At 39.8% G+C, this 20,994-nt stretch overlaps 1 protein-coding gene across 4 annotated transcripts in view; it reads left to right on the top strand.

Moving 5' to 3' along the window:
• Positions 1-20,994, top strand: part of SDCCAG8 (serologically defined colon cancer antigen 8) — a 259,213-nt gene that overhangs the window by 213,802 nt on the left and 24,417 nt on the right. For 2 of the 4 annotated variants that reach the window (XM_029227090.1, XM_029227096.1), the window contains one exon: positions 17,102-17,480. The exons of the other annotated variants lie outside the window; for them this stretch is intronic. In XM_029227090.1, the coding sequence (XP_029082923.1) occupies positions 17,102-17,234 (133 nt within the window). In that variant the 3' untranslated portion in view covers positions 17,235-17,480. Of the gene's footprint in view, positions 1-17,101; positions 17,481-20,994 lie in introns of those variants that run through there. 4 annotated transcript variants of the gene reach the window in all.

The following is a 20,994-nucleotide window of genomic DNA, read 5'->3' as shown; positions in this document are numbered from 1 at the left end:
AAAGTCCTTTCTAGGCTATATATCTACATATCTACTCTGGTACTTTTTTCCTTGCTCCTGCTTCCTCCCTCCCCCATAACTTTCAAATTATTTGCTTTCTCATGTTCTGGGGACCATAAACTCCTTACCCCTCTGTTATGCAGAATAATCCAACTCTGCCCCAGCTCTTGCCTCAAATGCATATACATTCAATCTAACCTGGATGTTGAGTAAAAAGTAAATTTAACATTGCCAACTTGTACACACACACACACACACACACGCACACATACACACACACACGACACACAGAGGATATAATAAATTAACTGTCTCTAAGCAGTGGGATTATTGGTGTATTTTCTTCCTTCACATATTCCAATAATTGCTAAGTTTTCTGCACTGAGCATGTGTTACTTTTGTAAAAGGAAATGTAAACAGTAAAAAAAAAAAAAAAAGCCCAGTTCATGTTTTGCCTCTTTTAGGAAACCTTTCCTGACTAAACCCTTCCAAAGAGAGTTAGATCCCTGTCTGTTTTTCCATTTTGCCTTATTGATTGCTCTTGCCCTGTACTTATACCATTGCTTTGTTTTTATCATGTTTTCCTCTGAGTTCTCAGACCTTTCCTCTTCTGCTGGTTTATCAATGTTATAGATCACTTCTCTTTTCTTAAACTGAACTCCAGAGATGGGCTACGAATTTCCAGAAAATGTATGCAAAATTTAATGTCCATTCATTTCTTTTCTGGGAAGCAGATCCAGTTAGTTTTTGGGTGCCTCCATTGTAGCAGGCAAGGTTCTAGAGCTGGTCTTTAATCAGAATCTCAAAACAATGAAGAACTCCTGACCCCCTGTTCTCTATACTTACCCTGTTTGTTCTCCTTGTTTAGAATGTGTCACGAGGCCAGGACTTGTCTGTCGTTTTCATCACCAATTTCCTACTGCCTAGAACAGTGCTAGAATATAGTAGGCACTCAAAAAGTGTAACATTTTGAATGATTAGGCATTATGAGGCAGAAAAGGCATTTATTTTATTATCCCCACTTTTCAGAATTGATTAAATATGATGTTACTTGAGGAAGCAGGAAGTAATCAAAAGCATTCTGAGACTGAGATTCAGACTGAGGTTTATGCTCTCTTGTCACACAATTGGTTTTGAAGCAGGGTTGGATTTGGCACCTGAGTGGGCATCTGTCTCCTTGTTTCTCAGGCTGGACTTCGTAGTCACTTAAGCTGTTTCTGACTCTAAATTTCGTTCTTGGCTGGCTCGAGGCCCCAGCCCAAGTCAGCAGGTCTCCTGACTCTCAGGTTTGACAATGTGCAGCATTCTTGAGTTTGACCTTCCCTTGGCTTCACTTAATCTAGTTCATTTTGTTTTTGAAGGTAATTTGTTCCATGGAAACCAGACAGGGTGCTGTTTAAATAGTAGGCTGTTGTCTCAATGTAACATATTGGCCCACTGAGATCTACAAAAGTGTGAATCACAAACCCGCCTCTGTACTTTTCTGATATAGTATGAATGTTTTGGATGTAAAAAAATCCCGTTAAGAATGATCAGGTTATCTCATTTTGCCATCAATCGTATTTTGTAATGTTAAGTTGGTACAATAACTGCTATTCCTGGCTGAGTAGATTCTCTCAACTACTGCAAAATATTTTTAAAATCAGGTAATTCAGTCTCTAATCCAAATTGTATTTGGTTTATTTTCTTCAGACTGTATATATGACTGGGACTGTGTATTTAAAGTTCAGCTTTGTGCGTGGTATTCCTGTGATAATTTCAGTACCTAAAATAAGATGCTTACAAGAACCAACCTGAGACCGATACTGTACAGCAGTTTAGCAGCAAACTTCTACTCTGGGTATTTAATAATAATTGGGATCTTTCTACTGGCTTTACATAAACTCAGATTAGTAGTAAAATCTAAGTACCAGCCCATTTGGCAAACTCTTACCCTTCAAGCAGTCACAAATTTGCTTCTGATTGTGCTTTTCATTCGCACCTAGCTCAGATTTTTGCCTGATGCTTTTTTAAATCCTCTAATTTACATACTGTGGTAAATTTAAAATGAGAACAGATGAATGCTGCTAAACTTTTCTATTTCACTGATGAATATGGTATTTTGCTTCAACTATCTAGCTGTTATATATTCAGTGACCTTTAAAACATGAAATAGATACTTTTTTTTGTATATACTGTGCAAGATGGATCCATTAGTATTGTCTTCCCTTTGAGACAATGAGTCTGAGACACAGAGGCCAACCAGAGCATCTGGGAACTAATTTGTAACAGGGCTAAAATTCATAGTTTCCTGTTCACGGTTCACACGAAGTCATCTGGGCAGAGAAGCTTCTTTCACATTTGGTTTTCTTGGAGCTGTGGGAGGGCGATGCAGCCACTCTGCACGTATTTCTTCTTGCCCTTCAGTCCCAGTGCACCACAGTCTGTGTTACTGTACCCTTTTGGGCATGTTAGAGCATATATTTTAAGTGTACGTAAGAAAAGAAGTAGTGTTTTCTGAATGACTAATATGGATTTGGCCTCAGCTAAAGTAATATTTTATCTCATTTTTATTATTGATAATAATAATCTTGTTCTCCAAAGGAGCAAACTAAGTCTTATAGCAGTATCAAAAAAACCAGAGCCTTACAGAAGCTGAAGTGATAAAAACAGATTTTATTGAGGCACTATTGCAATAGGGGGAGAGAGAGTGTAGTACAGAACTTGGCTCAATTTCAAATATGCCATGGAGGAGTGTGAGGGCTGATAGTCAAAGGAGCAGGACTGGGGAGCAGGTGGGAGTGTGGAATCAACCGGTAGATAGAAAATTACTAAGAAACTTCAGAGATAAGGGAGGACTCTGGCCAAACATATCTAACAGGATCCTTCCTGAAGGCGGGCCAAGATGATCGGATCTTGGGGAATGGTGAAGGTTAAGGAATTGTGATCAGATATTTAGGCTGATCGGCTTTCAAGGGTAGGGGATTCTCTTTAAACTGACAGTATTCTTGCTAAAACTGGGCAAGGCAGGCCTGACAAGGGCAGACACTGAAGCCCAAGGTCAAAGCCTGGTTGAAAAGAGGGCTTAGAGGAACCTGACTAAAGATTGGTCAAGGAGAGAATCTTTGTCAGGTGTGTAATTATTAAATAGTTGAGATTTCTAAAACCCATGCTTCTCCTGTAACCTGCACTATCTTCCTGATTATGTTCCCCGCTGGATGGTGAGCTGCTTGAGAGAAGTGTTCTTTTTTTTAACTGAAGAATAGTTGATTTACAATGTTGTGTTAGTTTCAGGTATACAACAAAGTGATTCATTTATACTTTTTTTTTCAGATTCTTTTCCCTTATAGATTATTACAAAGTACTGAGGTTAGTTCCCTGTGCTGTACAGTAGGTCCCTGTTGGTTATCTATTTTTATATATAGTAGTGTGTTTTTGTTAATCCCAAACTCCTAATATATCGTTCCCCCCCATTTCCCCTTTGGTAACCATAAGTTTGTTTTCTATGTCTGTGGGACTATTTCTGTTTTATATATAAGTTCATTTGTTTCGTTTATTTTTTTAGATTCCACATATAAGCGATATCACATGATATTTGTCTTTGGCTTACTTCACTTAGTGTGATAATCTCTAGGTCCATCTATGTTGCTGCAAATGGCATTATTTCATTCTTTTTTATAGCTGAGTAATATTCCATTGTATAAATATACCACATCTTCTTTATCCATTCCTCTGTCGATGGACATTTAGGTTGCTTCCATGTCCTGGCTATTGTAAATAGTGCTGCAGTGAACATTGGGGTGCATGTATCTTTTCAAATTATGATTTTCTCCAGATATATGCCCAGGAGTGGGATTGCTGGGTCATGTGGTAGCTCTATTTTTAGTGTTTTAAGGAACTGCCATACTGTTCTCCATAGTGGTTACCAATTTATCTTCCTACCAACAGTGTAGGAGGGTTCCTTTTTCTCCACACCCTCTCCAGCTTTTATTATTTGTAGACTTTTTGATGATGGCCATTCTGACCCGTGTGAGGTGATACCTCACTGTAGTTTTTATTTGCATTTGAGAGAAGTGTTCTTTATTTGTTTTTCCATCTTGCCTAGTGAGCAACATAGCACTTCCTACTGGATGGGCCATTTGTCTGGTCAGGATTTCAATAAACAAGTGTACCATCCACCATGCTGGACATCTAGGTTGGTCAGAGAAAACTTGCTAGAGGATGTGGAGATAAATGCTTGGTCAGTGAGTAGAATCCACCACATAACTTTGTAACAATGTTTATTTTAGATTCAATAACCAAAATAAATATTAATTTTAAAGCTATGTACACTACTTAGAATAAAAATGCCATAATTCCTCAGACAAGAAAAATCTGGGGCACATTTTAAAAGTACAACAATTTTTTTTTAAGGGAATCTTTCTATTTCAGGATGAAGGAATGAAAAGTTTTAAAAATTATAACAGAAAATTCCTAGGGAATTTTGAGGTTTTATTTTACCCTAACAGGAAAAAGTAGTCCAATTGTTAACACTTTACTTCTATCTATCTTGATCACATTCAGTTGTGCAAAGAGACTGGAGACTCTGAAATTTAATAAATGACCCTAATTCAAAATGTCTTACCCCAAATTCAGCTTGATAGAAAGCCAAGCTATTGTCATTATATCTCACTTTAGGCAAACCTGATATATTAAATCCAATTTTACAAAATTGATTACTTAAGTGGACATTCTTCCCTTAACATAACCCGTTGTAGTAAGTTCTCCTTGTAATGTTTGTAAATGTGGTTCAGTTTATTAGACCCCTCTGTTTGTGCCCATATCAAGGGCAGAGTATATTTGATAATGTTACCTAACAAACCAGCAGTTTCAAATTTGTCACCGTACTTGGTTGGGCACTGTCCTGGGCCCCAAGAAAACAAAAAATGGGTCAGAATGGTCTCTGCACTCAAGACATGTGTGTTCTGGGCGCAAGGACCAGTAGAGTGGGCTAATGGCTGTGCCAGCGTCTGGGAGGCCTCAGAACGCGGCTCCCTTCTTTGGTCTTCATCATTCTAGTTTTCTTTCTCCTCCAACTGCTTATCCACTGCATGAGCCAGGAGCTCACAGAGTTTATCTGGATAGAAAACCCTTCTCCTCAGCTTCCTCTCCTTGGTTTGGTTCACTGAAAGGGAAAGCCTGATGTAATTAGGTCAGAAGAGTGGTCAGGTTCTGCTTTCCTCCTTAATGCTACCCTGGCCAGTGGGGAAATTCTCTTATTAACTCTGTGGCTGGCCTGGGTCACGCAGGTGACTCAAGGCCACTGAGCCATTCACGTTATTGAAAGTTAAGAGATGTGAGGCATTTCAGGGAATTAGTTTAATGAACCTGCAGAAATAGATGAAAAATTGGGGATTATAGTGGCAAAATAAAAGTCATCTTAAAAAATGGATGCCTCCACGTGTAATGAAACTAGAATGGGAGAATCTACTTAGAAAAAGTGATAAAAGAAATTCACGTGAACTGTCAGCCGTGTCTACATTTCATGCAAATACCTAAGGAAAACCAGTCTTATAGCTTTTATTTTTACACTAATGTGCATAGGTGAAAGTGGATCATTCCCAGCATTTTAAAAAAATGGAGGGGGAGCAGTTTACTTGTTTGTTTCTGCTGGTGTGGGGTGGGGGGAGGTTGTTTCTTTTTTTTCTTTTTATTTTGGGAGGCAATCTTCTGTCTTTATCCCCTCTTTTTTATAGTGCTTTTCCTGGACCTTTTATTCTGATCTTATTTAACTCTCTCTTGTAGAATTGGGCTGGAAGAGCTAGAGCTCAGTTTCAAGGTCTTTTGGTAGATGCTATATTTTTAATAAATATTAAATATACTCATCATGCTGTGTTTTAAAGAACATTTGTTTTTTAAGGGTCTTTGTGTATTCATCTGGGGAAAAAAAATCAACGAAATCTGCTTTATTCAAATTTCATATTCTAGGGGAGCAGATTGTCTCAGAATATACAGTGGTGAACTTCCAAAAAGGAAAATGGGTGGAAGAATCATAGGTATTTACCACACATGTTAGAAAACATTAATGCTTTGTAAGTAACAAATGGACCTTATATCTTTTTTTCTTCTTTTTTTTTTTGCCAGATACATCCTTCTTTGTAAAAATTAGCTTATTGATTATTTCATAATTTTTCTTTCTGGAAAGAATCTTATAAATATTTAAATTCAGTGTGTGTCTATTGTGTTGATCCTGAACACTGAAGACATTAAAGAAATTTCATTCTCAGTGTCACATCAACAGTGAAAATCATCACAAAGCTAAAAATAATTTATTTAAATGTCCACATTATTTAATAGTTGGTTTTGGGTATAAGACATAGTTCTTTCCTTTTAAATTAAATCAATTTATAGCTGATAATTTTAAATGCAATATAGGAGCCCTATAGAAAATATAGGGAAAGACTCCACCGTTTAAGTAAAAATGTATTTGCTTTGATTGGCCTATCAGTATTCATATTTGCAACAGTTTCCCATTGTTGACTGGCATCACTACATGGACAAATAGTTTTTCAAATACAGTGTATTTATTTCTTAACTTTCTGCTGGTAGCAGTCCTTGTGCAAACCTGACATTTGTAATGTTGATGCTTGATGTCAAAGTACAATATGTAAGTCCAGTTTTTCATTAGTTTTATAAAGCTTTTGTCCTTAACACATTGAAGTCACTCAAAATTGATTCTTAAAAGAGAGATTGTCTCTGTGTTTATATAAATCCAACAGCAAGTGTCCCTTATGAATTTCAGCTGGCACTCTCCAACCCTCTGTTAAGTGGTTATCAAGGGTGGTTATTATCATTTACAGTATGAGGAAACCAAGAGACAGCGATTTTATTGACTTAACACTGTGAGACAGCATTGGTGCTAGACTGTTGTTATATGTTTTCTTCTCTTTTTGGCTGCAGTACCCAAGGTATCTCTCTCTGTCAGAAATATAATTGTCAAGTATCATGGTATGGATAGAGAGCTCCCTGTAGGAACCTTCAGAATCCATCCCAAAATGAACGCTCAGGACACACAAGACAAAGTTCTATTTGGTCTTGACTTTTGTGTGGGTCTGAGCAAGTTACTAATTTTAGGACCATGTTCCTTATGAAGAAGTCTGAGTATTCAACAAGGACAATCTTAAGAACATGGCTTATATAAAAGAAGTTCATCCACACCTTTAGCCTCCCTGGCGCAGGGCCCTGTGTCTGCTCTCATTTTGTGCTTTCAAGGCTTCTTGATTCCTGGCCCTCTCCTTGATTCCCCATTTTCCACAATTTGATAGCCATTGAACACTGTATTAAACCACCTGCCATGATGTACAAATTTCCTGAACCTCTTACAGTAGTGATAATTATTATACAGTATATGTTTATACAACAGATAATAAATATATAATTTTGTCAAAATCATTATCATTGCAGCAGCTAATGTACATAGTCCTTACTATGCACCAGCCATTGTTCTTATTCTAAGCACTTACCTTCATTAACATGCTTAACTCTTACAACAACCCTGTGAGGCAAATGCTAGCTTTGTCCCCATTTTATCAAGGAGGAAACTGAGGCATAATGAGGTTAAGTAACTTGCTCAAGGTCACCCAGCTACTACATGACAGAGGCTGAACTTGATCCCAGGCAGTGCTGCTCCCAAGTCTATGAAGAAGGGATGCTGATGCAAAGAATCTTAGGAATACTTTAGCTCCCATAATAGCAATTTAAAAAAAAATTCCTCCTTTACTTCCAACAAGATTTGTTATTGTTTTATGTTCCCATTCTCTGTGCTATCTGAGCTGCTCTCCTGCCATTAAACTGCTACTATTGTCCTACAAGGAGCATCTTGATCAGTTTCTGAATTGAGTCCCAACATACATGTCTTAAGCTGTTGCATACGTATCTTAAGCATGAGTATCCTTTGTCTATATGGGAAAATCTTGTGTTCTGATACATGGAAGAAAATGTGGTAGAGAGAGTAAAATATTAACAGTTTCAAATATATTTATGTTACCTTAAATTTCAGACAGATTGATGAATAGTGAGAAGAAAAAGAGAAGCAATAATTTGAAATAAGACGACGGCAGAAAGGGCAATTCAGTAAAATATTTTCTTTCTGTAATGTCATTCCTAGTTATTGACACTTTACTCTGCCGTTACACTAGGTGCTCTACAACAGCCCTCCAAGGTTTACCCCAATTCACAGATAAGGAAACTGAGGCTCAGAAGAAGGAAATGTGACCCCAGTTGCATAGTCCATGAGAGGTGAAGCTAGAAATTAAACAGGTTTGCCTGACTCCAGAGCCTGTGCTCTCCCCACAACACCTCACAGTCTCTCTGCTGCTAAATGGACCCAGAAAATCAGTGGCTGTCAGGGGGGTTGTCAAGATGTAGTCAGGTAGAGGCCTGAGAAGTGTTGGAGAAGCAAAAGTCACTGAAAAAAGTAGAGGAGCTTTACCATAAGCTTACGGTGGGGCGGGGAGGGGGGAGATAGTTGCACACAGAAGGAAATAAAATATATAACCTTTTGAAAGAACGGGAACGGAAAGTGATGGTAAGATACTTAGGAAGTTATTAAGTTTCTAAGCAGTTAACATGCTTTTGAGTATGTTAATGCTTTTTATTTATTGCCATTCAGTGGTGATGTGGTAATTCCAGACTTTTTAGGAGAACTTTGTGCCACCAAACATCAGTCACACCATGGTTTGTTGTATATATGTTGTATTGTGTTTGTTCCTTTTTAAGGCTTTCTCTGCTTTTCCCCTTTCTGTTACCATGGCGATAATAATGTTATTGATCTGGGTGGAACATGATGTTATTTACCATTGTGGCATAAATTAGATTTATTTAAAAAAAACTATTTAATAGAGCAGTTTTTCAGGGGTTAATAAAGTGCATACATTATATATAATTTGGGTAGCCACCCAATATCTCTACTTAAGGTAATTAATACAGGGGTACAATTTTTTCACAGGATGCATGGTTTATTATTTTAAACACAAAGTTTGTGCAGTGAACACTACTTCTATAGGAGGATCTATAGGATTTGCAGTAGCACATTTGTTAGTTTTTCCCTGAGGCTGCAGGAGAGAATGGGATTGGTGCCAGCAAGAATCATCACTCTGAGCAAGCCTAACTCGCAAAGTAATTGATCACCCCCTCAACAGTGTAAAAACTGGAAATTTCCTGATCTCAGAAAAGTTGAAGCATCTTAGTCTTGAAGAATATCTAAGTGGGCATTTAAAAATAGACAGAGATGATTCAGAAAAATAAATAGCCCAAACTCTCCATTTCAAGGTCCAGTTGATTGCCACAAAGTGTGAATGATGCACACTCATCACTAAGAAATAGGTGAAAAGGGTAGAGGTGGGAGCTTACTTAACTTTCTTTCAGTAATGTCATGGTCACACAAATAAGCTCCCAACTGCCAGTCTCCATGGATAGCTTTTCCCCCTTTTTCCTATTTGTGTGCACTCCCACCAGCAAATTCTCGGGCTTGCTGCATTTCTCACGAGGTTGAAGTCAGTGGCCCTTTAGTTTGTACCTCCCAGCACACTTGAGGGAAACCACGATTCCCAGCAAGGCACTGCCTGTTATATCTTACTGCTTAATTACTTTACCTATTTAATGCCACTTAGAACATTGTCAGCTGTTGAGAAAAGGTAATTATCACTAGTCAAATGAAAAACACTTTTTTGGCTGCCTTACGGATACACATTTTACTGGTACCTTGATACATAATGAAGCCTGATAGCAAAACTTTTGCTTGTCTCTTCTTCAAGCCACAGCTGTTTCCCTGCTAAATTCATCCCATCTGTCTTCCCTTCCGTAAAGCTGTAGGCAGTATAGCATAAGTACAGAAGCAGTTCAGTGCTATTTTGGATAAACATAGCTGAAATTTGAATCTTTGCCATTTGCGATGCACACATTTTGTTTTACTGCTGTAAAGAGAGCTGTCAAAATACAACTACATGGATAATTTACTAAAATACAGTCAAATATAAGGGTGATCAAAGAGAAAGTATGTTGGGTCAGTCTGACTCTTCCAGTATGTGCTCTGTAAGGTGTCCCTGACCTCGTCGTGAGCCCATGAATTCTGGTTGGGGAGAGCTGCATCTAAAGTCTTTGTTGCAATCTGCAGAAGGCTTTCAGGAGTTACCCGTTCCTTATAACTGTCTGTGGCATGACTTGCAGTCTTTGAGAAGCTTTAGAAGTCCACTTTCTTAGTCTCCAAAAAAGTTTGCATTAGTGGGAAACATTTTCTATTTCTGGCACATCCAGTCAGATTTGCACTACATTACCATTCTACTTTGTTTTGAAATTTATCACATCGAAGCCTTTGTTACCAGCTAGACTGTCTATTTCATTTCCATCCCCTTACTTATTTCTGCGTTATTGATGCATATAAATGCACTGTTGTGCATTTTTAAAATCAGTAATACACAGTGCTTTAGAATCAATGGAGAAGTTTTCTTGAATGAATTCCTCTTCTGAATTCTAAGACCACTCACTGACACCTGGACCATTCCCTTCACACGTATTTACTGCTTTCTTTTTCCCATGTGTAAAGGTCTTTTCTAGGCCCAAATGGGCTGTGACCTCTTTGAGGGGAGGGGCCAGTATCACATATTTTGGTAGGCACTGTGACCAGAACTCATAACATGTATTTGGACTTATTGCTTTATTAACATTTTTTTGTATTCCACACTATGGAAGATCATTCTAGACTTAAGGCCCAAGATGAGAAGCAGCACATCACTTCCAGCTGACTGCCCTTATATTCCCAATATCATGGCATGGTTCTTTGCCTTGTTGGACCACCTGATGACTCAGCCAGCTAACCAGGAGTGTCCCTGTGGCTTTTTAGCCCCAAGACCATCCTGACTCAAACACTTTCTGGGCTTCCCTGGTGGCGCAGTGGTTGAGAGTCCTCCTGGCGATGCAGGGGACGCGGGTTCGTGCCCCGGTCCGGGAAGATCCCACATGCCGCGGAGCGGCTGGGCCCGTGAGCCATGGCCGCTGAGCCTGCGTGTCCCGAGCCTGTGCTCCACAACGGGAGAGGCCACAGCAGTGAGAGGCCCGCGTACTGCAAAAAAAAAAAGAAAAAAGAGCTAACGTGGCCCCGATTGACACTTGATCCTCATAGTAATATTTATTTTTGGAAATTCCAACTTAAAACATGTGGTGGTATTCGTACTTTTAAATTTTTTTTCTGAATGTTGTACACTTAGGCTCTTTGGTTATTTATGCTAATTGTTTACCAGGAGCTTACATACTTGTCCCCATCTTCTGGGGTAGGCTACTTGCTATGTTGTAAACTTTAACCTTTGCATCTGCCTCTGTTTATTTTCATGGGAGGTCACAACTTAGTGATTCTGTCTAGTATTCAAGCAAATGACTATAAGTGCTGGGTGGATTCATCTAGCTAGAATTTGATTTGAAAGGCACAAAGACTTATGACTAATTGTCTGAGACTACGCTTAATATTTCATTGTGCAAGTAAGCTTGCATCTACTTAGTTAACTGGAATGCCAGGGAATTACTCAAAAAAAATGCAATTAATACACATGATTCAACATATTTACACACACTGAACTATTTCAATCCAGGAATGCTGGAATAAAGACAAAATAATACTGTGTATTTACATAACACCATTAACACCTTTCATTAGGAAAATCACAAGCCTTTGCTAACTTACTAAGCTGCACAACACCCGGTGAGGTGTGTAGGAAGTAAGGTGGAACAATAAACAAGAAGTAGATGAAGGGAGAAAGGCAATATCACTCTATCACTTGCATAGAGTGATAAAGATTCCTATTGGACACCCCTGGCATTCAAGGTCAGGTCACCCCATCCTAAGGAAACATAGATTGAAAGTACCTGTAAATATCACAGGCGATAATGGATTTTAGTGTGCTTCCTTATGCTGTTGTTTTTGTTGTCTTTCCAATCTAGACTGAAGTCTGTATTTTACTTGAATTGAATTGGCTGGAATGATGAACTGAAAAGATTTAGAGTTATATCTACACTGGACTGTGACAGTGACTCCCATTCAGGTCACTTGATTCATTGTTTAACTTTTCCTGGGCCCAACTAAATAAGATTTCCTTTTTTTCTCCTTAACCTAGTGTGTGACAGTCCATTTTCTGGAAATGCCTAGAGGCAGCCAGAAGCATGCTAGTCAGTGGGAGAGGCAGTGGTGAGCCTGGTTTCTTCTGGGAGGGTCAGGGTTGATGGTAACAAATCCGAGCCCAAGCCTGCTCAGTGGCTGCCACGCCCAGCACCTCCATTCTAGGCCTGGCCCAGCACAGAGGCACAGAGAACACCCCGGGACTTCTGTGGAGCGCCTGGGGCAGGCCTGGAGCTTGGGGCAGCGGAGTGCCCAAAGAACCAATGTGAACAACAAGAATATCAACAGACCATAGGAATAGTGAAATTTGCATTTAGATTTTAAAATAGCACATATTAACATCTCTGAATGAATTTTGAATTTAATATTCTGTTGGATTTCCATAAAGTTTAGTGCTGGAACTTAGTACTCATTAGGTTATGCTACACAGTAGATTTAATCACCTGATCCTTTGAGAAAAAAAAGAACTTTTTCTCCCTAAGTCTTTCTCACAGTAAAGTCTTTATTTCGGCTTAACCTTTCAGATTTTTAGATAATTTAGGTGTCACAGATACCCTTGATAGGATAGCTTTCAGACACTATAATTTAAGTGTCTCTGAAATGTAATAAATAGAGCTTTGTCTGGGTTTTGGAAATAATATTTTCTTCCCAAGCATCTGTTCATTTGTATTAACAATTTTCTCTGTCTCTAGAAAGGCAGTGTTTCTTTTTATGTATATAATCTCATCACCCTTTTCATCACATTAGCTGTGTCCAGTCAGTTGTTGTGGTATTGTTTTTAATATCCCTGTGTAACATGGGCAGGTGACAAACCTGACCTCAGGGGCTTCCAGAAGGGAAGATACCACTCGTTTTGCTCTACATTAGTCCAGGTCAGACAATTGCTTTGTGTCTTAGTGGAGCTGGCTAATTTCACCGCCCTTTCAATTCATCTGAGACTGTTTTGGAAAAGGCATTTAAACACCAAATGCAGTATGAACAAGCTTTGTCCCTGTCTTTAACTAGCAAAGCAAAGGTTCCTTGGTTTTTCATTTTGGATACCCCAATTAGCACCCACAGTGGCAACAACTTACAAGGCTATGATGAAGATGGTGATGACTAACTATGAGCTCTGGCCATGGTAGTTACCAAAATATACTAGATACTGGCCTCTCCCCTCAAGGAGGTCACAACCGACTTGGGCCTAGAAAAGACTTCTGCACGTGGGAAAAAGAAAGCAGTAAACATGTGAGAGAATATAATATACATATATCCACCCTTTGACATAGATAGGTGTGACAATTGTTGTTTAAATTATGTTTTGCTTTGAAGAAACTCAGGGTCAAAGAGGCTAAATGACACCAAATTCCCATGGCTGGTAGGCTAGGTAGGCATCATATCCTTTCCTACATAATGTCTCTGAGAGTCATTGTAGGGAAGGGTAGTTAAGACTGTGCATCCTGAACCCAGATGGCTTAGCTTCTGTGCTGTGTGATTTGGGGCAAGGTACTTAATATGAGCCTATTAAATCATGAGAATTGGTTAAGAGAATTGAACAAGTTAGCACACAGAAATGTTCAGAACAGTACCTGACACATAGTAAATTGCTCAGCAAACACGAGCTATGTGAGTTGCTAAAGTGCCCAGCACACAGAACAAGGTGTAATAGGAAATCAGAGCTTGTGTTGTACTCCAGGAGGTGTAAGTTATATAGGTCCTATTCAGAGTGGATAAGCTTGCTCAGGAAGTCACACTCACTTATGATAGGGGAAGTCCATCCTACCCATACCTTTAGCAAAGTTAGAATAAAATAGTATTTTTGTTCTCATGCTACCACACAGGACTACTGCAGCCTATGAAATTAGTGAAAGACATATCATTTAAAATGTCTGCCTCTGGGGCACCTAGTCTCACTCTCGTGGGACAGTTAATATGTAGGTCTCCATTCTTGGTAGATATGAGTGCTGCCTCATAATGATGCATTCCAGAGTACTCTTGAGAAGCCTTCGAGATTTATATCCTTTAAGTCTGAAACCCGTGGGGCACCTTGCACTTACAGAGCACTAAATTCCAAGTAACACATTTCCATTCACAATCCATGTGCTGGGACCCTCCCTCCATATTGACTGAAAATGTGATCAAAGATTTATGAATTTGGAAGCACTGAAGTGATAGCAAAGGCTCCTGCTTGTTTATTTTGTTTGTTTGTTTGAAATCCTGTTCCACTTTGAACTGGGTTGAAGTCAGCAATGAAATTAGGAGCCTGGAAGCTCTGGTAATAGAGGAGAGAACCAATGGGGAAACTTGACTTACAGAAATCAGTCCAGGTCCGATCAGATAAAGGGGACACAGGGAGGGAGAGAGCAGAGAGGTCAAGAAGAGCCTACCTGAGATGACTGCCCCCTTGTCCCACTGCACCAGAAACAAGGAGAGAGTTCACAAGAGCAGCTCCGTGGCCTTATTTGGAGAGGGTTGTCTGGTAAAGCACATACGTGAACCATAAATCCAGATTTTAGTTGCACCAGCTCCCATTTCTTCATGTCAGCATATGGTCAGCAACCTCTGAATGTTCTAGTACCCCTAGCATATAATTTTGATTTGGAAGCCTTCTACTGACAGTTAATTTTTATTGAAAGACTATTATCTTGATAAAAAAAGTTTCTGACAGTTTCAATGATATTAGTTTCCAAATATATAATGACAGCTTTGTTGGTGTGTGTTTATGTGTGTGATGCATTCACATGCATATGTCATGTCCTGCCATCTTATAAAAGAGCCCTGCTTTAATGTTTCACTGTGCTGTAGGGGAGCACCCAGCATTCAGGCTCTGCGTGAGTGTGCATTGTTTATGACATTTTAACCATAAGCCCTATAGAATTTGTTAGCATACATAGAAATTTGCTAAGGACAAGGATTTTTATGCTAGGAAGTTTCATTGTCACATGTACAGTAGCTTTAGATAAGTCCCAAAGGACAATGTGGTACAGACAAAAGGGCCCTGGATTTTAAACAGAGAAATCTGGCTTTTAGTCCTGTCTTCAATATTTTACAGCTATTGTTAGTATTGTGGGTTTAGAAGACAGACCTGGGATTGTTTTCCAGCTCTGCCACTTACTAACTATGTGCATTTAGGCGAGATATTGGCAGCATCTCTTAGCCTCAGTTTCTTGTCTACAAAATGAGAATTATAAGAGTACCAGTAATACGTTCTTCAAAGTGTTGCTATTACAATTGGAAATGGCTAGAAAAGCACTTATCACAGTAACTGCATGTAGAAAGGGCTCAGTAAATAATTAATAATAATAATAGCTCATGTTATTTATTGCTTTAGTTATTTTATTTTTGAATCTCAACTATCTAATTCATTAGATAGAAGAAAAACTTCTTACATTCCAGGGCTGTTTTCAGAGTTGAATGAGCTAATGTATGTGAAAGCACTTTCTATATGCTCCGAAGCCCTCTATTGAAAATAGTAACAATAATGATTGTATTTTCATTTATTGAGAATCTACAAAGTGCCGGGCACTTTACATGTTATCTCTAATTCTCACAACAATCCTGTGAGGTAGGTAGTATCATTTTACATTAGAAATGAAATAGGCTTAGAAGCATTTGCCTTGGATCATGCTCAGATTTCAACATACATCTTTTTTTTTAAATTTAAACTCATCATTCTACATAGCCACATCTCAGTGATAATAACAGAATTGTTAATGATAGTTTGTTGTTCCTGTTGATAATAGAATCAGGCTCATATCTGCTCTGAGCTGTTGATTCATCATAGATTAGTACAGCATAGACTGCAGGTATTTTATTAAAACATATGATTTTGATGAAATGCACTTAATATACACTCAATCACAAACCTACATGTGTATCCACTAAGCCCTAGGCTATGAAGGAACACGTCAGCAAGTCCTAGGTGATGGCAGTGTGGTTGAAATGCATGTGCTGGCCCCAAGGTGAATTGTTTAAAGGGCATACTTTTTGAATGGATAAATTCTGATATTTTTATTATAATGTTCAATGTTTTTTTTAGTCACGTCTCATGTTTATACATTTCAGTTACATGAACCTGTATTCACGTTAAAAGTACAAGTAAATGGAATCTACTATTTGATGCCCCTGCCTGAATACTAATTATAACTGGTGTATTGCTCACCAGGTAATAGTGACCTGCTTAGACTTGCATACTTGACCCTGGGCATATCCACTAGGTAATGCTTGTGTGTATAAGTGTAGCTGCACACCTGGGGCCTCCTGGACTGTAAGTGAGGTAGGCACGGCCTTTTGAGTTTGGCAGTTCCTAGCTGCATAACTTTGCCAAAGTTCTGGGATCTTTTGTTTCTTTTTTGTAATCCTTTCTAAGCCTCAGTCTCCTTATCTGTTAAATTGCAATAATAATACCTACCCCTTAGAGTTTTTAGGCGGGTAAAGGGATATTTCATGCTCAGCAATCAGAAGATGTGGTTTCCCCTACTCTTCTTTGACTTAAAAAAAGTACTTTTGCAACAACGGAATATCTGCTTTGCTTTTTTGCTGCCATATATTTCTACAGACTTGGTAAACCATGTATGGTCAACCAACATATGGTTCAGAAAAATTTACAAGAAGGTCTGAAACTTAGCTTTTCTCCTGTAACTGAGATGGTGCCATTAGTGGGGCTGTCTCATCTGCAGACTGCCCTCTGCCCGGTGTGGTGGGAACGTCCCAGCTACCCGGTGCAGCAGAGGCTACAATAATGGCCCCTCACCCTCACTTTTCAGGGTTTGCTCCTGAAGCCAGCATCCTGGCCTTGATCACTCACACATGTCTACCAGGTTTAACTTTTAGTTTAAAAGAAACCCACAATTTTCACCTGTGTCTTTTTGATTCCTAGCTTGATAGAATATCTTAGAATGTTTTTCTAATGTCCCCTCCCCCTGCCCAACTGCTCTAAGTTGCAAATGGCCAGATTTCAGTCATCAGGAGAGTAGAAAATGTATTATTTTTTTGCAGCCTGTCTTACTGGGGGCCAGATTCCAAGGAGGCAGCCCGTGTGCTCACAGGCCAGGAGAGCCAGGATTTCAACAGTGTCAACAATCTTTGCTCATCACACCAAAAAAGCAGCGTGTCGGTGCCGATGCATTAGCATACAGCCGCGTGTGCTTGCTAACAAAGCAGGCTCTGGGTATCTGCTAGTTTCTCAGCTTGTCTGTCTTCCTCGAAAAGAAGAGGAGAAATCGCTTCAGGCAAGGGTGCTGTCCCTCTCCTTCGGCAAGAAAGCATTTCAAGGATTCCCAGAGGGAGAGCTTTGAACCGGTTTTCCTTTGGAGAAAGGAGATCATCCATCCTTTGTTTTTCTAATCTTGATTTAAATCGTTGACAAGCAAATAAATCTGCCATGTTGTCTAGTAAAAAAATGATCCAGCCCTGAATAATTCCAGTCATCCCCGTAATAGTTTTATTTAGTTAGAATCTGTAAAAAGAAATAACAATATAGGCAGAGGTACACACGCATGCCCTCCTCTTGGTCTGTCTCTCTATCCTTCTTTTGTTGGGGGGATGGAGGGAAGAAGAAACGCACAAGCAGATGTGCTGCTAGATCTACAGGCTTCTGCCAACCATATGGCATCTTAAAGAAAGATGGTTAGAGCGTCTGGATTAGCAAAGAGTCGGGATGGGAAGCCATGTGTCGTGTTGGTACAGGCAGTTGTTTGAGCTCTCTCTAAATGGCTTCAGGAGATTGTGTAATGGAACAAATGGTCCTGCGAGCCCAGGAACAGCCTTGCCGCTGCTGGAGAGGCAATTGGCCCTCGGGCGTGTACTGCTTCCCTATTTTTCCCCCAGTATTGTGTGTTCTTCTTTTAATGTTCTCTAAACTCTGAGAACTGACTCAGAACTTTTCAACTTATAATTACACTCGTGAGTTCTCCCTGCCTCTGTGTCCACTTGAACTCTCCTCTCATTGTCTGATCTGGTGATTAACGATGCTCCGGTCCTGCTCAGCACAGTGTCCCCTCCTGCCACCCTCCGCAGGGGTCCAGGCTCTGCACACCAGCCTCCAGCGCTGCCTGACAAAGGGTTTTCTGGGGAGGTTGCCCAGCTACTGTGGGGAGGGGCGGGCGGAATGTCCTCTACCATCAGAATTTACAGAAACCCTAAAAGATGGAAAATCTTTCATTTCTTGGTCAGTCAGCTGGGAGTTTTATGTGGTCCCAGGTGTTGAGCACACAAGAGATGTGTCCCTTCACTATTTTGGACCTCCTGTGAGACATGAAAAAAATTTGTACTAATTCCATACTGGTGAACTCTCTGGAATCCGAGGTCACGCATGCCATTTATCCAGCAATTTGAGACCTTTAGGATTCTGTTCTCTAATACAAACGTAAATAAAAGTTTAAGAATTGAGACACTGATGGTGGCAGCACATTGGCAGGATTTCAGCTGTGGTCAAGTCCTCTGGCCATTCTTGTTCTGGGAGGCTGAGGCAGAAAAAGCCACAAGACCTCCTAGTGAGAGCAGGTCTTTCGAGTTTGTTCTCTTAACCAAGCTTTTTGGACATTTCAGCTACGTTTTCGGGCAAACAGATCTTATTTTATTCTAATTTCAGGGCCATTGCACGTGTAATGCTGTATCTTTAGCTGCTAGAAAAGTTAGGCCCACCTCCTCAGCTGGATAGATAACTAACTCTGAGGCTCTAGGTGTATCATAAACCGTGGTTAATGGACAGTGAAATGAATAGTGGATCCAGTCAAAGAACTGACCAAATCATCAAACCAGTTTGATTGAAGTAGTCAGGTCAGTGGGGGTCGTTGGTCAGCGCCTGGTTTGTGCTGTGTGAGTGGCCACCTCCCTTCTCAGAGGCAGTGAGCCCAGCTACCCAGGTCCCAGACAATGGGATCAAGTAAGAAATGCAACATCCAGGTTAAAAATGAGTTGGCTGTGGTAAACTGTAGCAAGTGGGAGGCTACCCTGTCTACTATAACTTCTATCAAAGGTACTCTGAGCAAGGAAAATACATTTTAATTTATTTTGCTTTGTGATGATGCAGTCTTCCCTCCAAAGAGAAATGAAGCCTAGAGCGTCTATGCTGCAGAAGGAGAAAAGGACACAGTGTCCTGACATCTGAATGTGTCTTCAGACTGTCATTATGTTTATGTACTTGTGGCTGAGGCAAATGATTTTTACTGTCTTAAGGTCATCAGAGAATAATTTGAAGATTGGTACCGACTTTTTTCTAAATAACTATTTTCTACAAGGATAATAATGTTACCCAGAAATTTCAGATAAAGTGCTCTTTCATTTTTTGTGAATTCTTTGTATTTATATTGAAAAATTATTCCTGTCTCATACACATAGGTTAAAAACACGTTCCTTTCTTTCTTTCTTTCTTTCTTTCTTTCTTTCTTTCTTTCTTTCTTTTTCAGAGCTCATTTCATACTGAACATGCTAAGTGTTAGGCTATTCTTACTTTGTCGTCTGAATTTAGGATCAAGGGCAGGGGGATTGTCTGTGGAAAGCATAATTTTGATTATCTACCAGTTGGAAGAAATTACCACTTCAATCCCTTTTACCATCCAAGTGTACATGGTCCCAAATTTGTCAGCATTAGAATTTCTTGAAACAATGCAATTAAACTGCAACATATTTCCTAACATTCTTAATTAAGACAGTAACTGAAAAATGTAGATTAACAGAAGTTACTGTTTTTATCAACATATTTTCTTTCTTTCCCTCCACCATCACATCCCCCCTCCCCCCACTCTTTTTTTGCTTTAAATGTCTGATGTCAGTTTTGTCCACATGTACATTATGCACATGGCACCAAAGAAACAAAGTGAAAAATTCTCTTTTAATTCTGAGCTGCTCGCCCAGCGCCACATGCACTGTCTGTTACATGTCGCTTCATATGAGGTTCATGCTGGGAGTTTCTTTTTAAAGGCAAAGTGTTTCTGAAGGAAAGAGTTCAGGTTGGGCAGATTGTGTTAGAAAAATCTCACTGTCTCCGAGTGGAATTAATATACTGATTATTCTGCGCAAGCTGAAACTGGCAGCATGTGCAAAGTTCAAGAGTGTCTGGGAATTGAAATATGGAGGAGAATTCCGGAGAGTGAGCAGAGACAAAGAATTGGAAGTAGGGTTTAGAAGTGTAACTAATGGTAACTTTGTAAGAAGGGAGAGGGAATTCAAGCATGAACAACTGTGTCATAAAGCAGTACTCAAGATATTTTTATGGAATCAGGAAGTCTGTTTTCTATGGCACATTTTAGGATTGATCATAAAAGTCAGTTTAGTTATTGGACGAGATTGGAGGGGGAAAATAAAGACATGTCATACCCAGCACCCTTTTAATTTTCATTTCTTTGAGTTCTTAAGATATTCGCCAGTTTCAATTAAGTCACGTGAGAAGCTTAATCACTAACATAGATATTAAAACGGGTTGCAATATTTCTTCAGCCTCTCTGTTAGCAAGATTTTTTTCCTGCTTAATTAAAATTGGAGTCCTCCATGATCAACAAACAATGCTTAATTTTTTGTTGTTGTTCACAAATAAGGAATTAAAAGGTAAGAAAAGCAAACACAATCACGCAGCACTTTCCCATCACAAGGAAACCAAACTTTTTTCACACTGCTTCTCAGGGGAAAGAAATTGGGACGTGAGCTTGGAGTTAATGAAGCTTTCATCCATCTCCTTCCTTCAACTGCCATCTCAGCTTAATCCTCTCCTTCTGCCGCAGTCCAGAGGCCCTGCGAGCCCCCGCGGAGCCTCCGGAGCCAGATGCCGGGCACCAGCCCCCACCCCCCGCCCCGCCCGCGGCCCGCCCGCCGGAGCCTGCGGCCCCCACCATCCCGGGGCCGGGCCGAGCCACGAGGAGGACGGCACGCGGGGCCGGGCGGGGCCCGCGGCG

Source organism: Monodon monoceros, unplaced genomic scaffold, assembly GCF_005190385.1.
Source record: "Monodon monoceros isolate NGI ecotype Baffin Bay Population unplaced genomic scaffold, NGI_Narwhal_1 Super_Scaffold_18, whole genome shotgun sequence".
Lineage (NCBI taxonomy): Eukaryota > Metazoa > Chordata > Mammalia > Artiodactyla > Monodontidae > Monodon > Monodon monoceros.
This window is presented reverse-complemented; position numbering and strand designations above follow the sequence as displayed.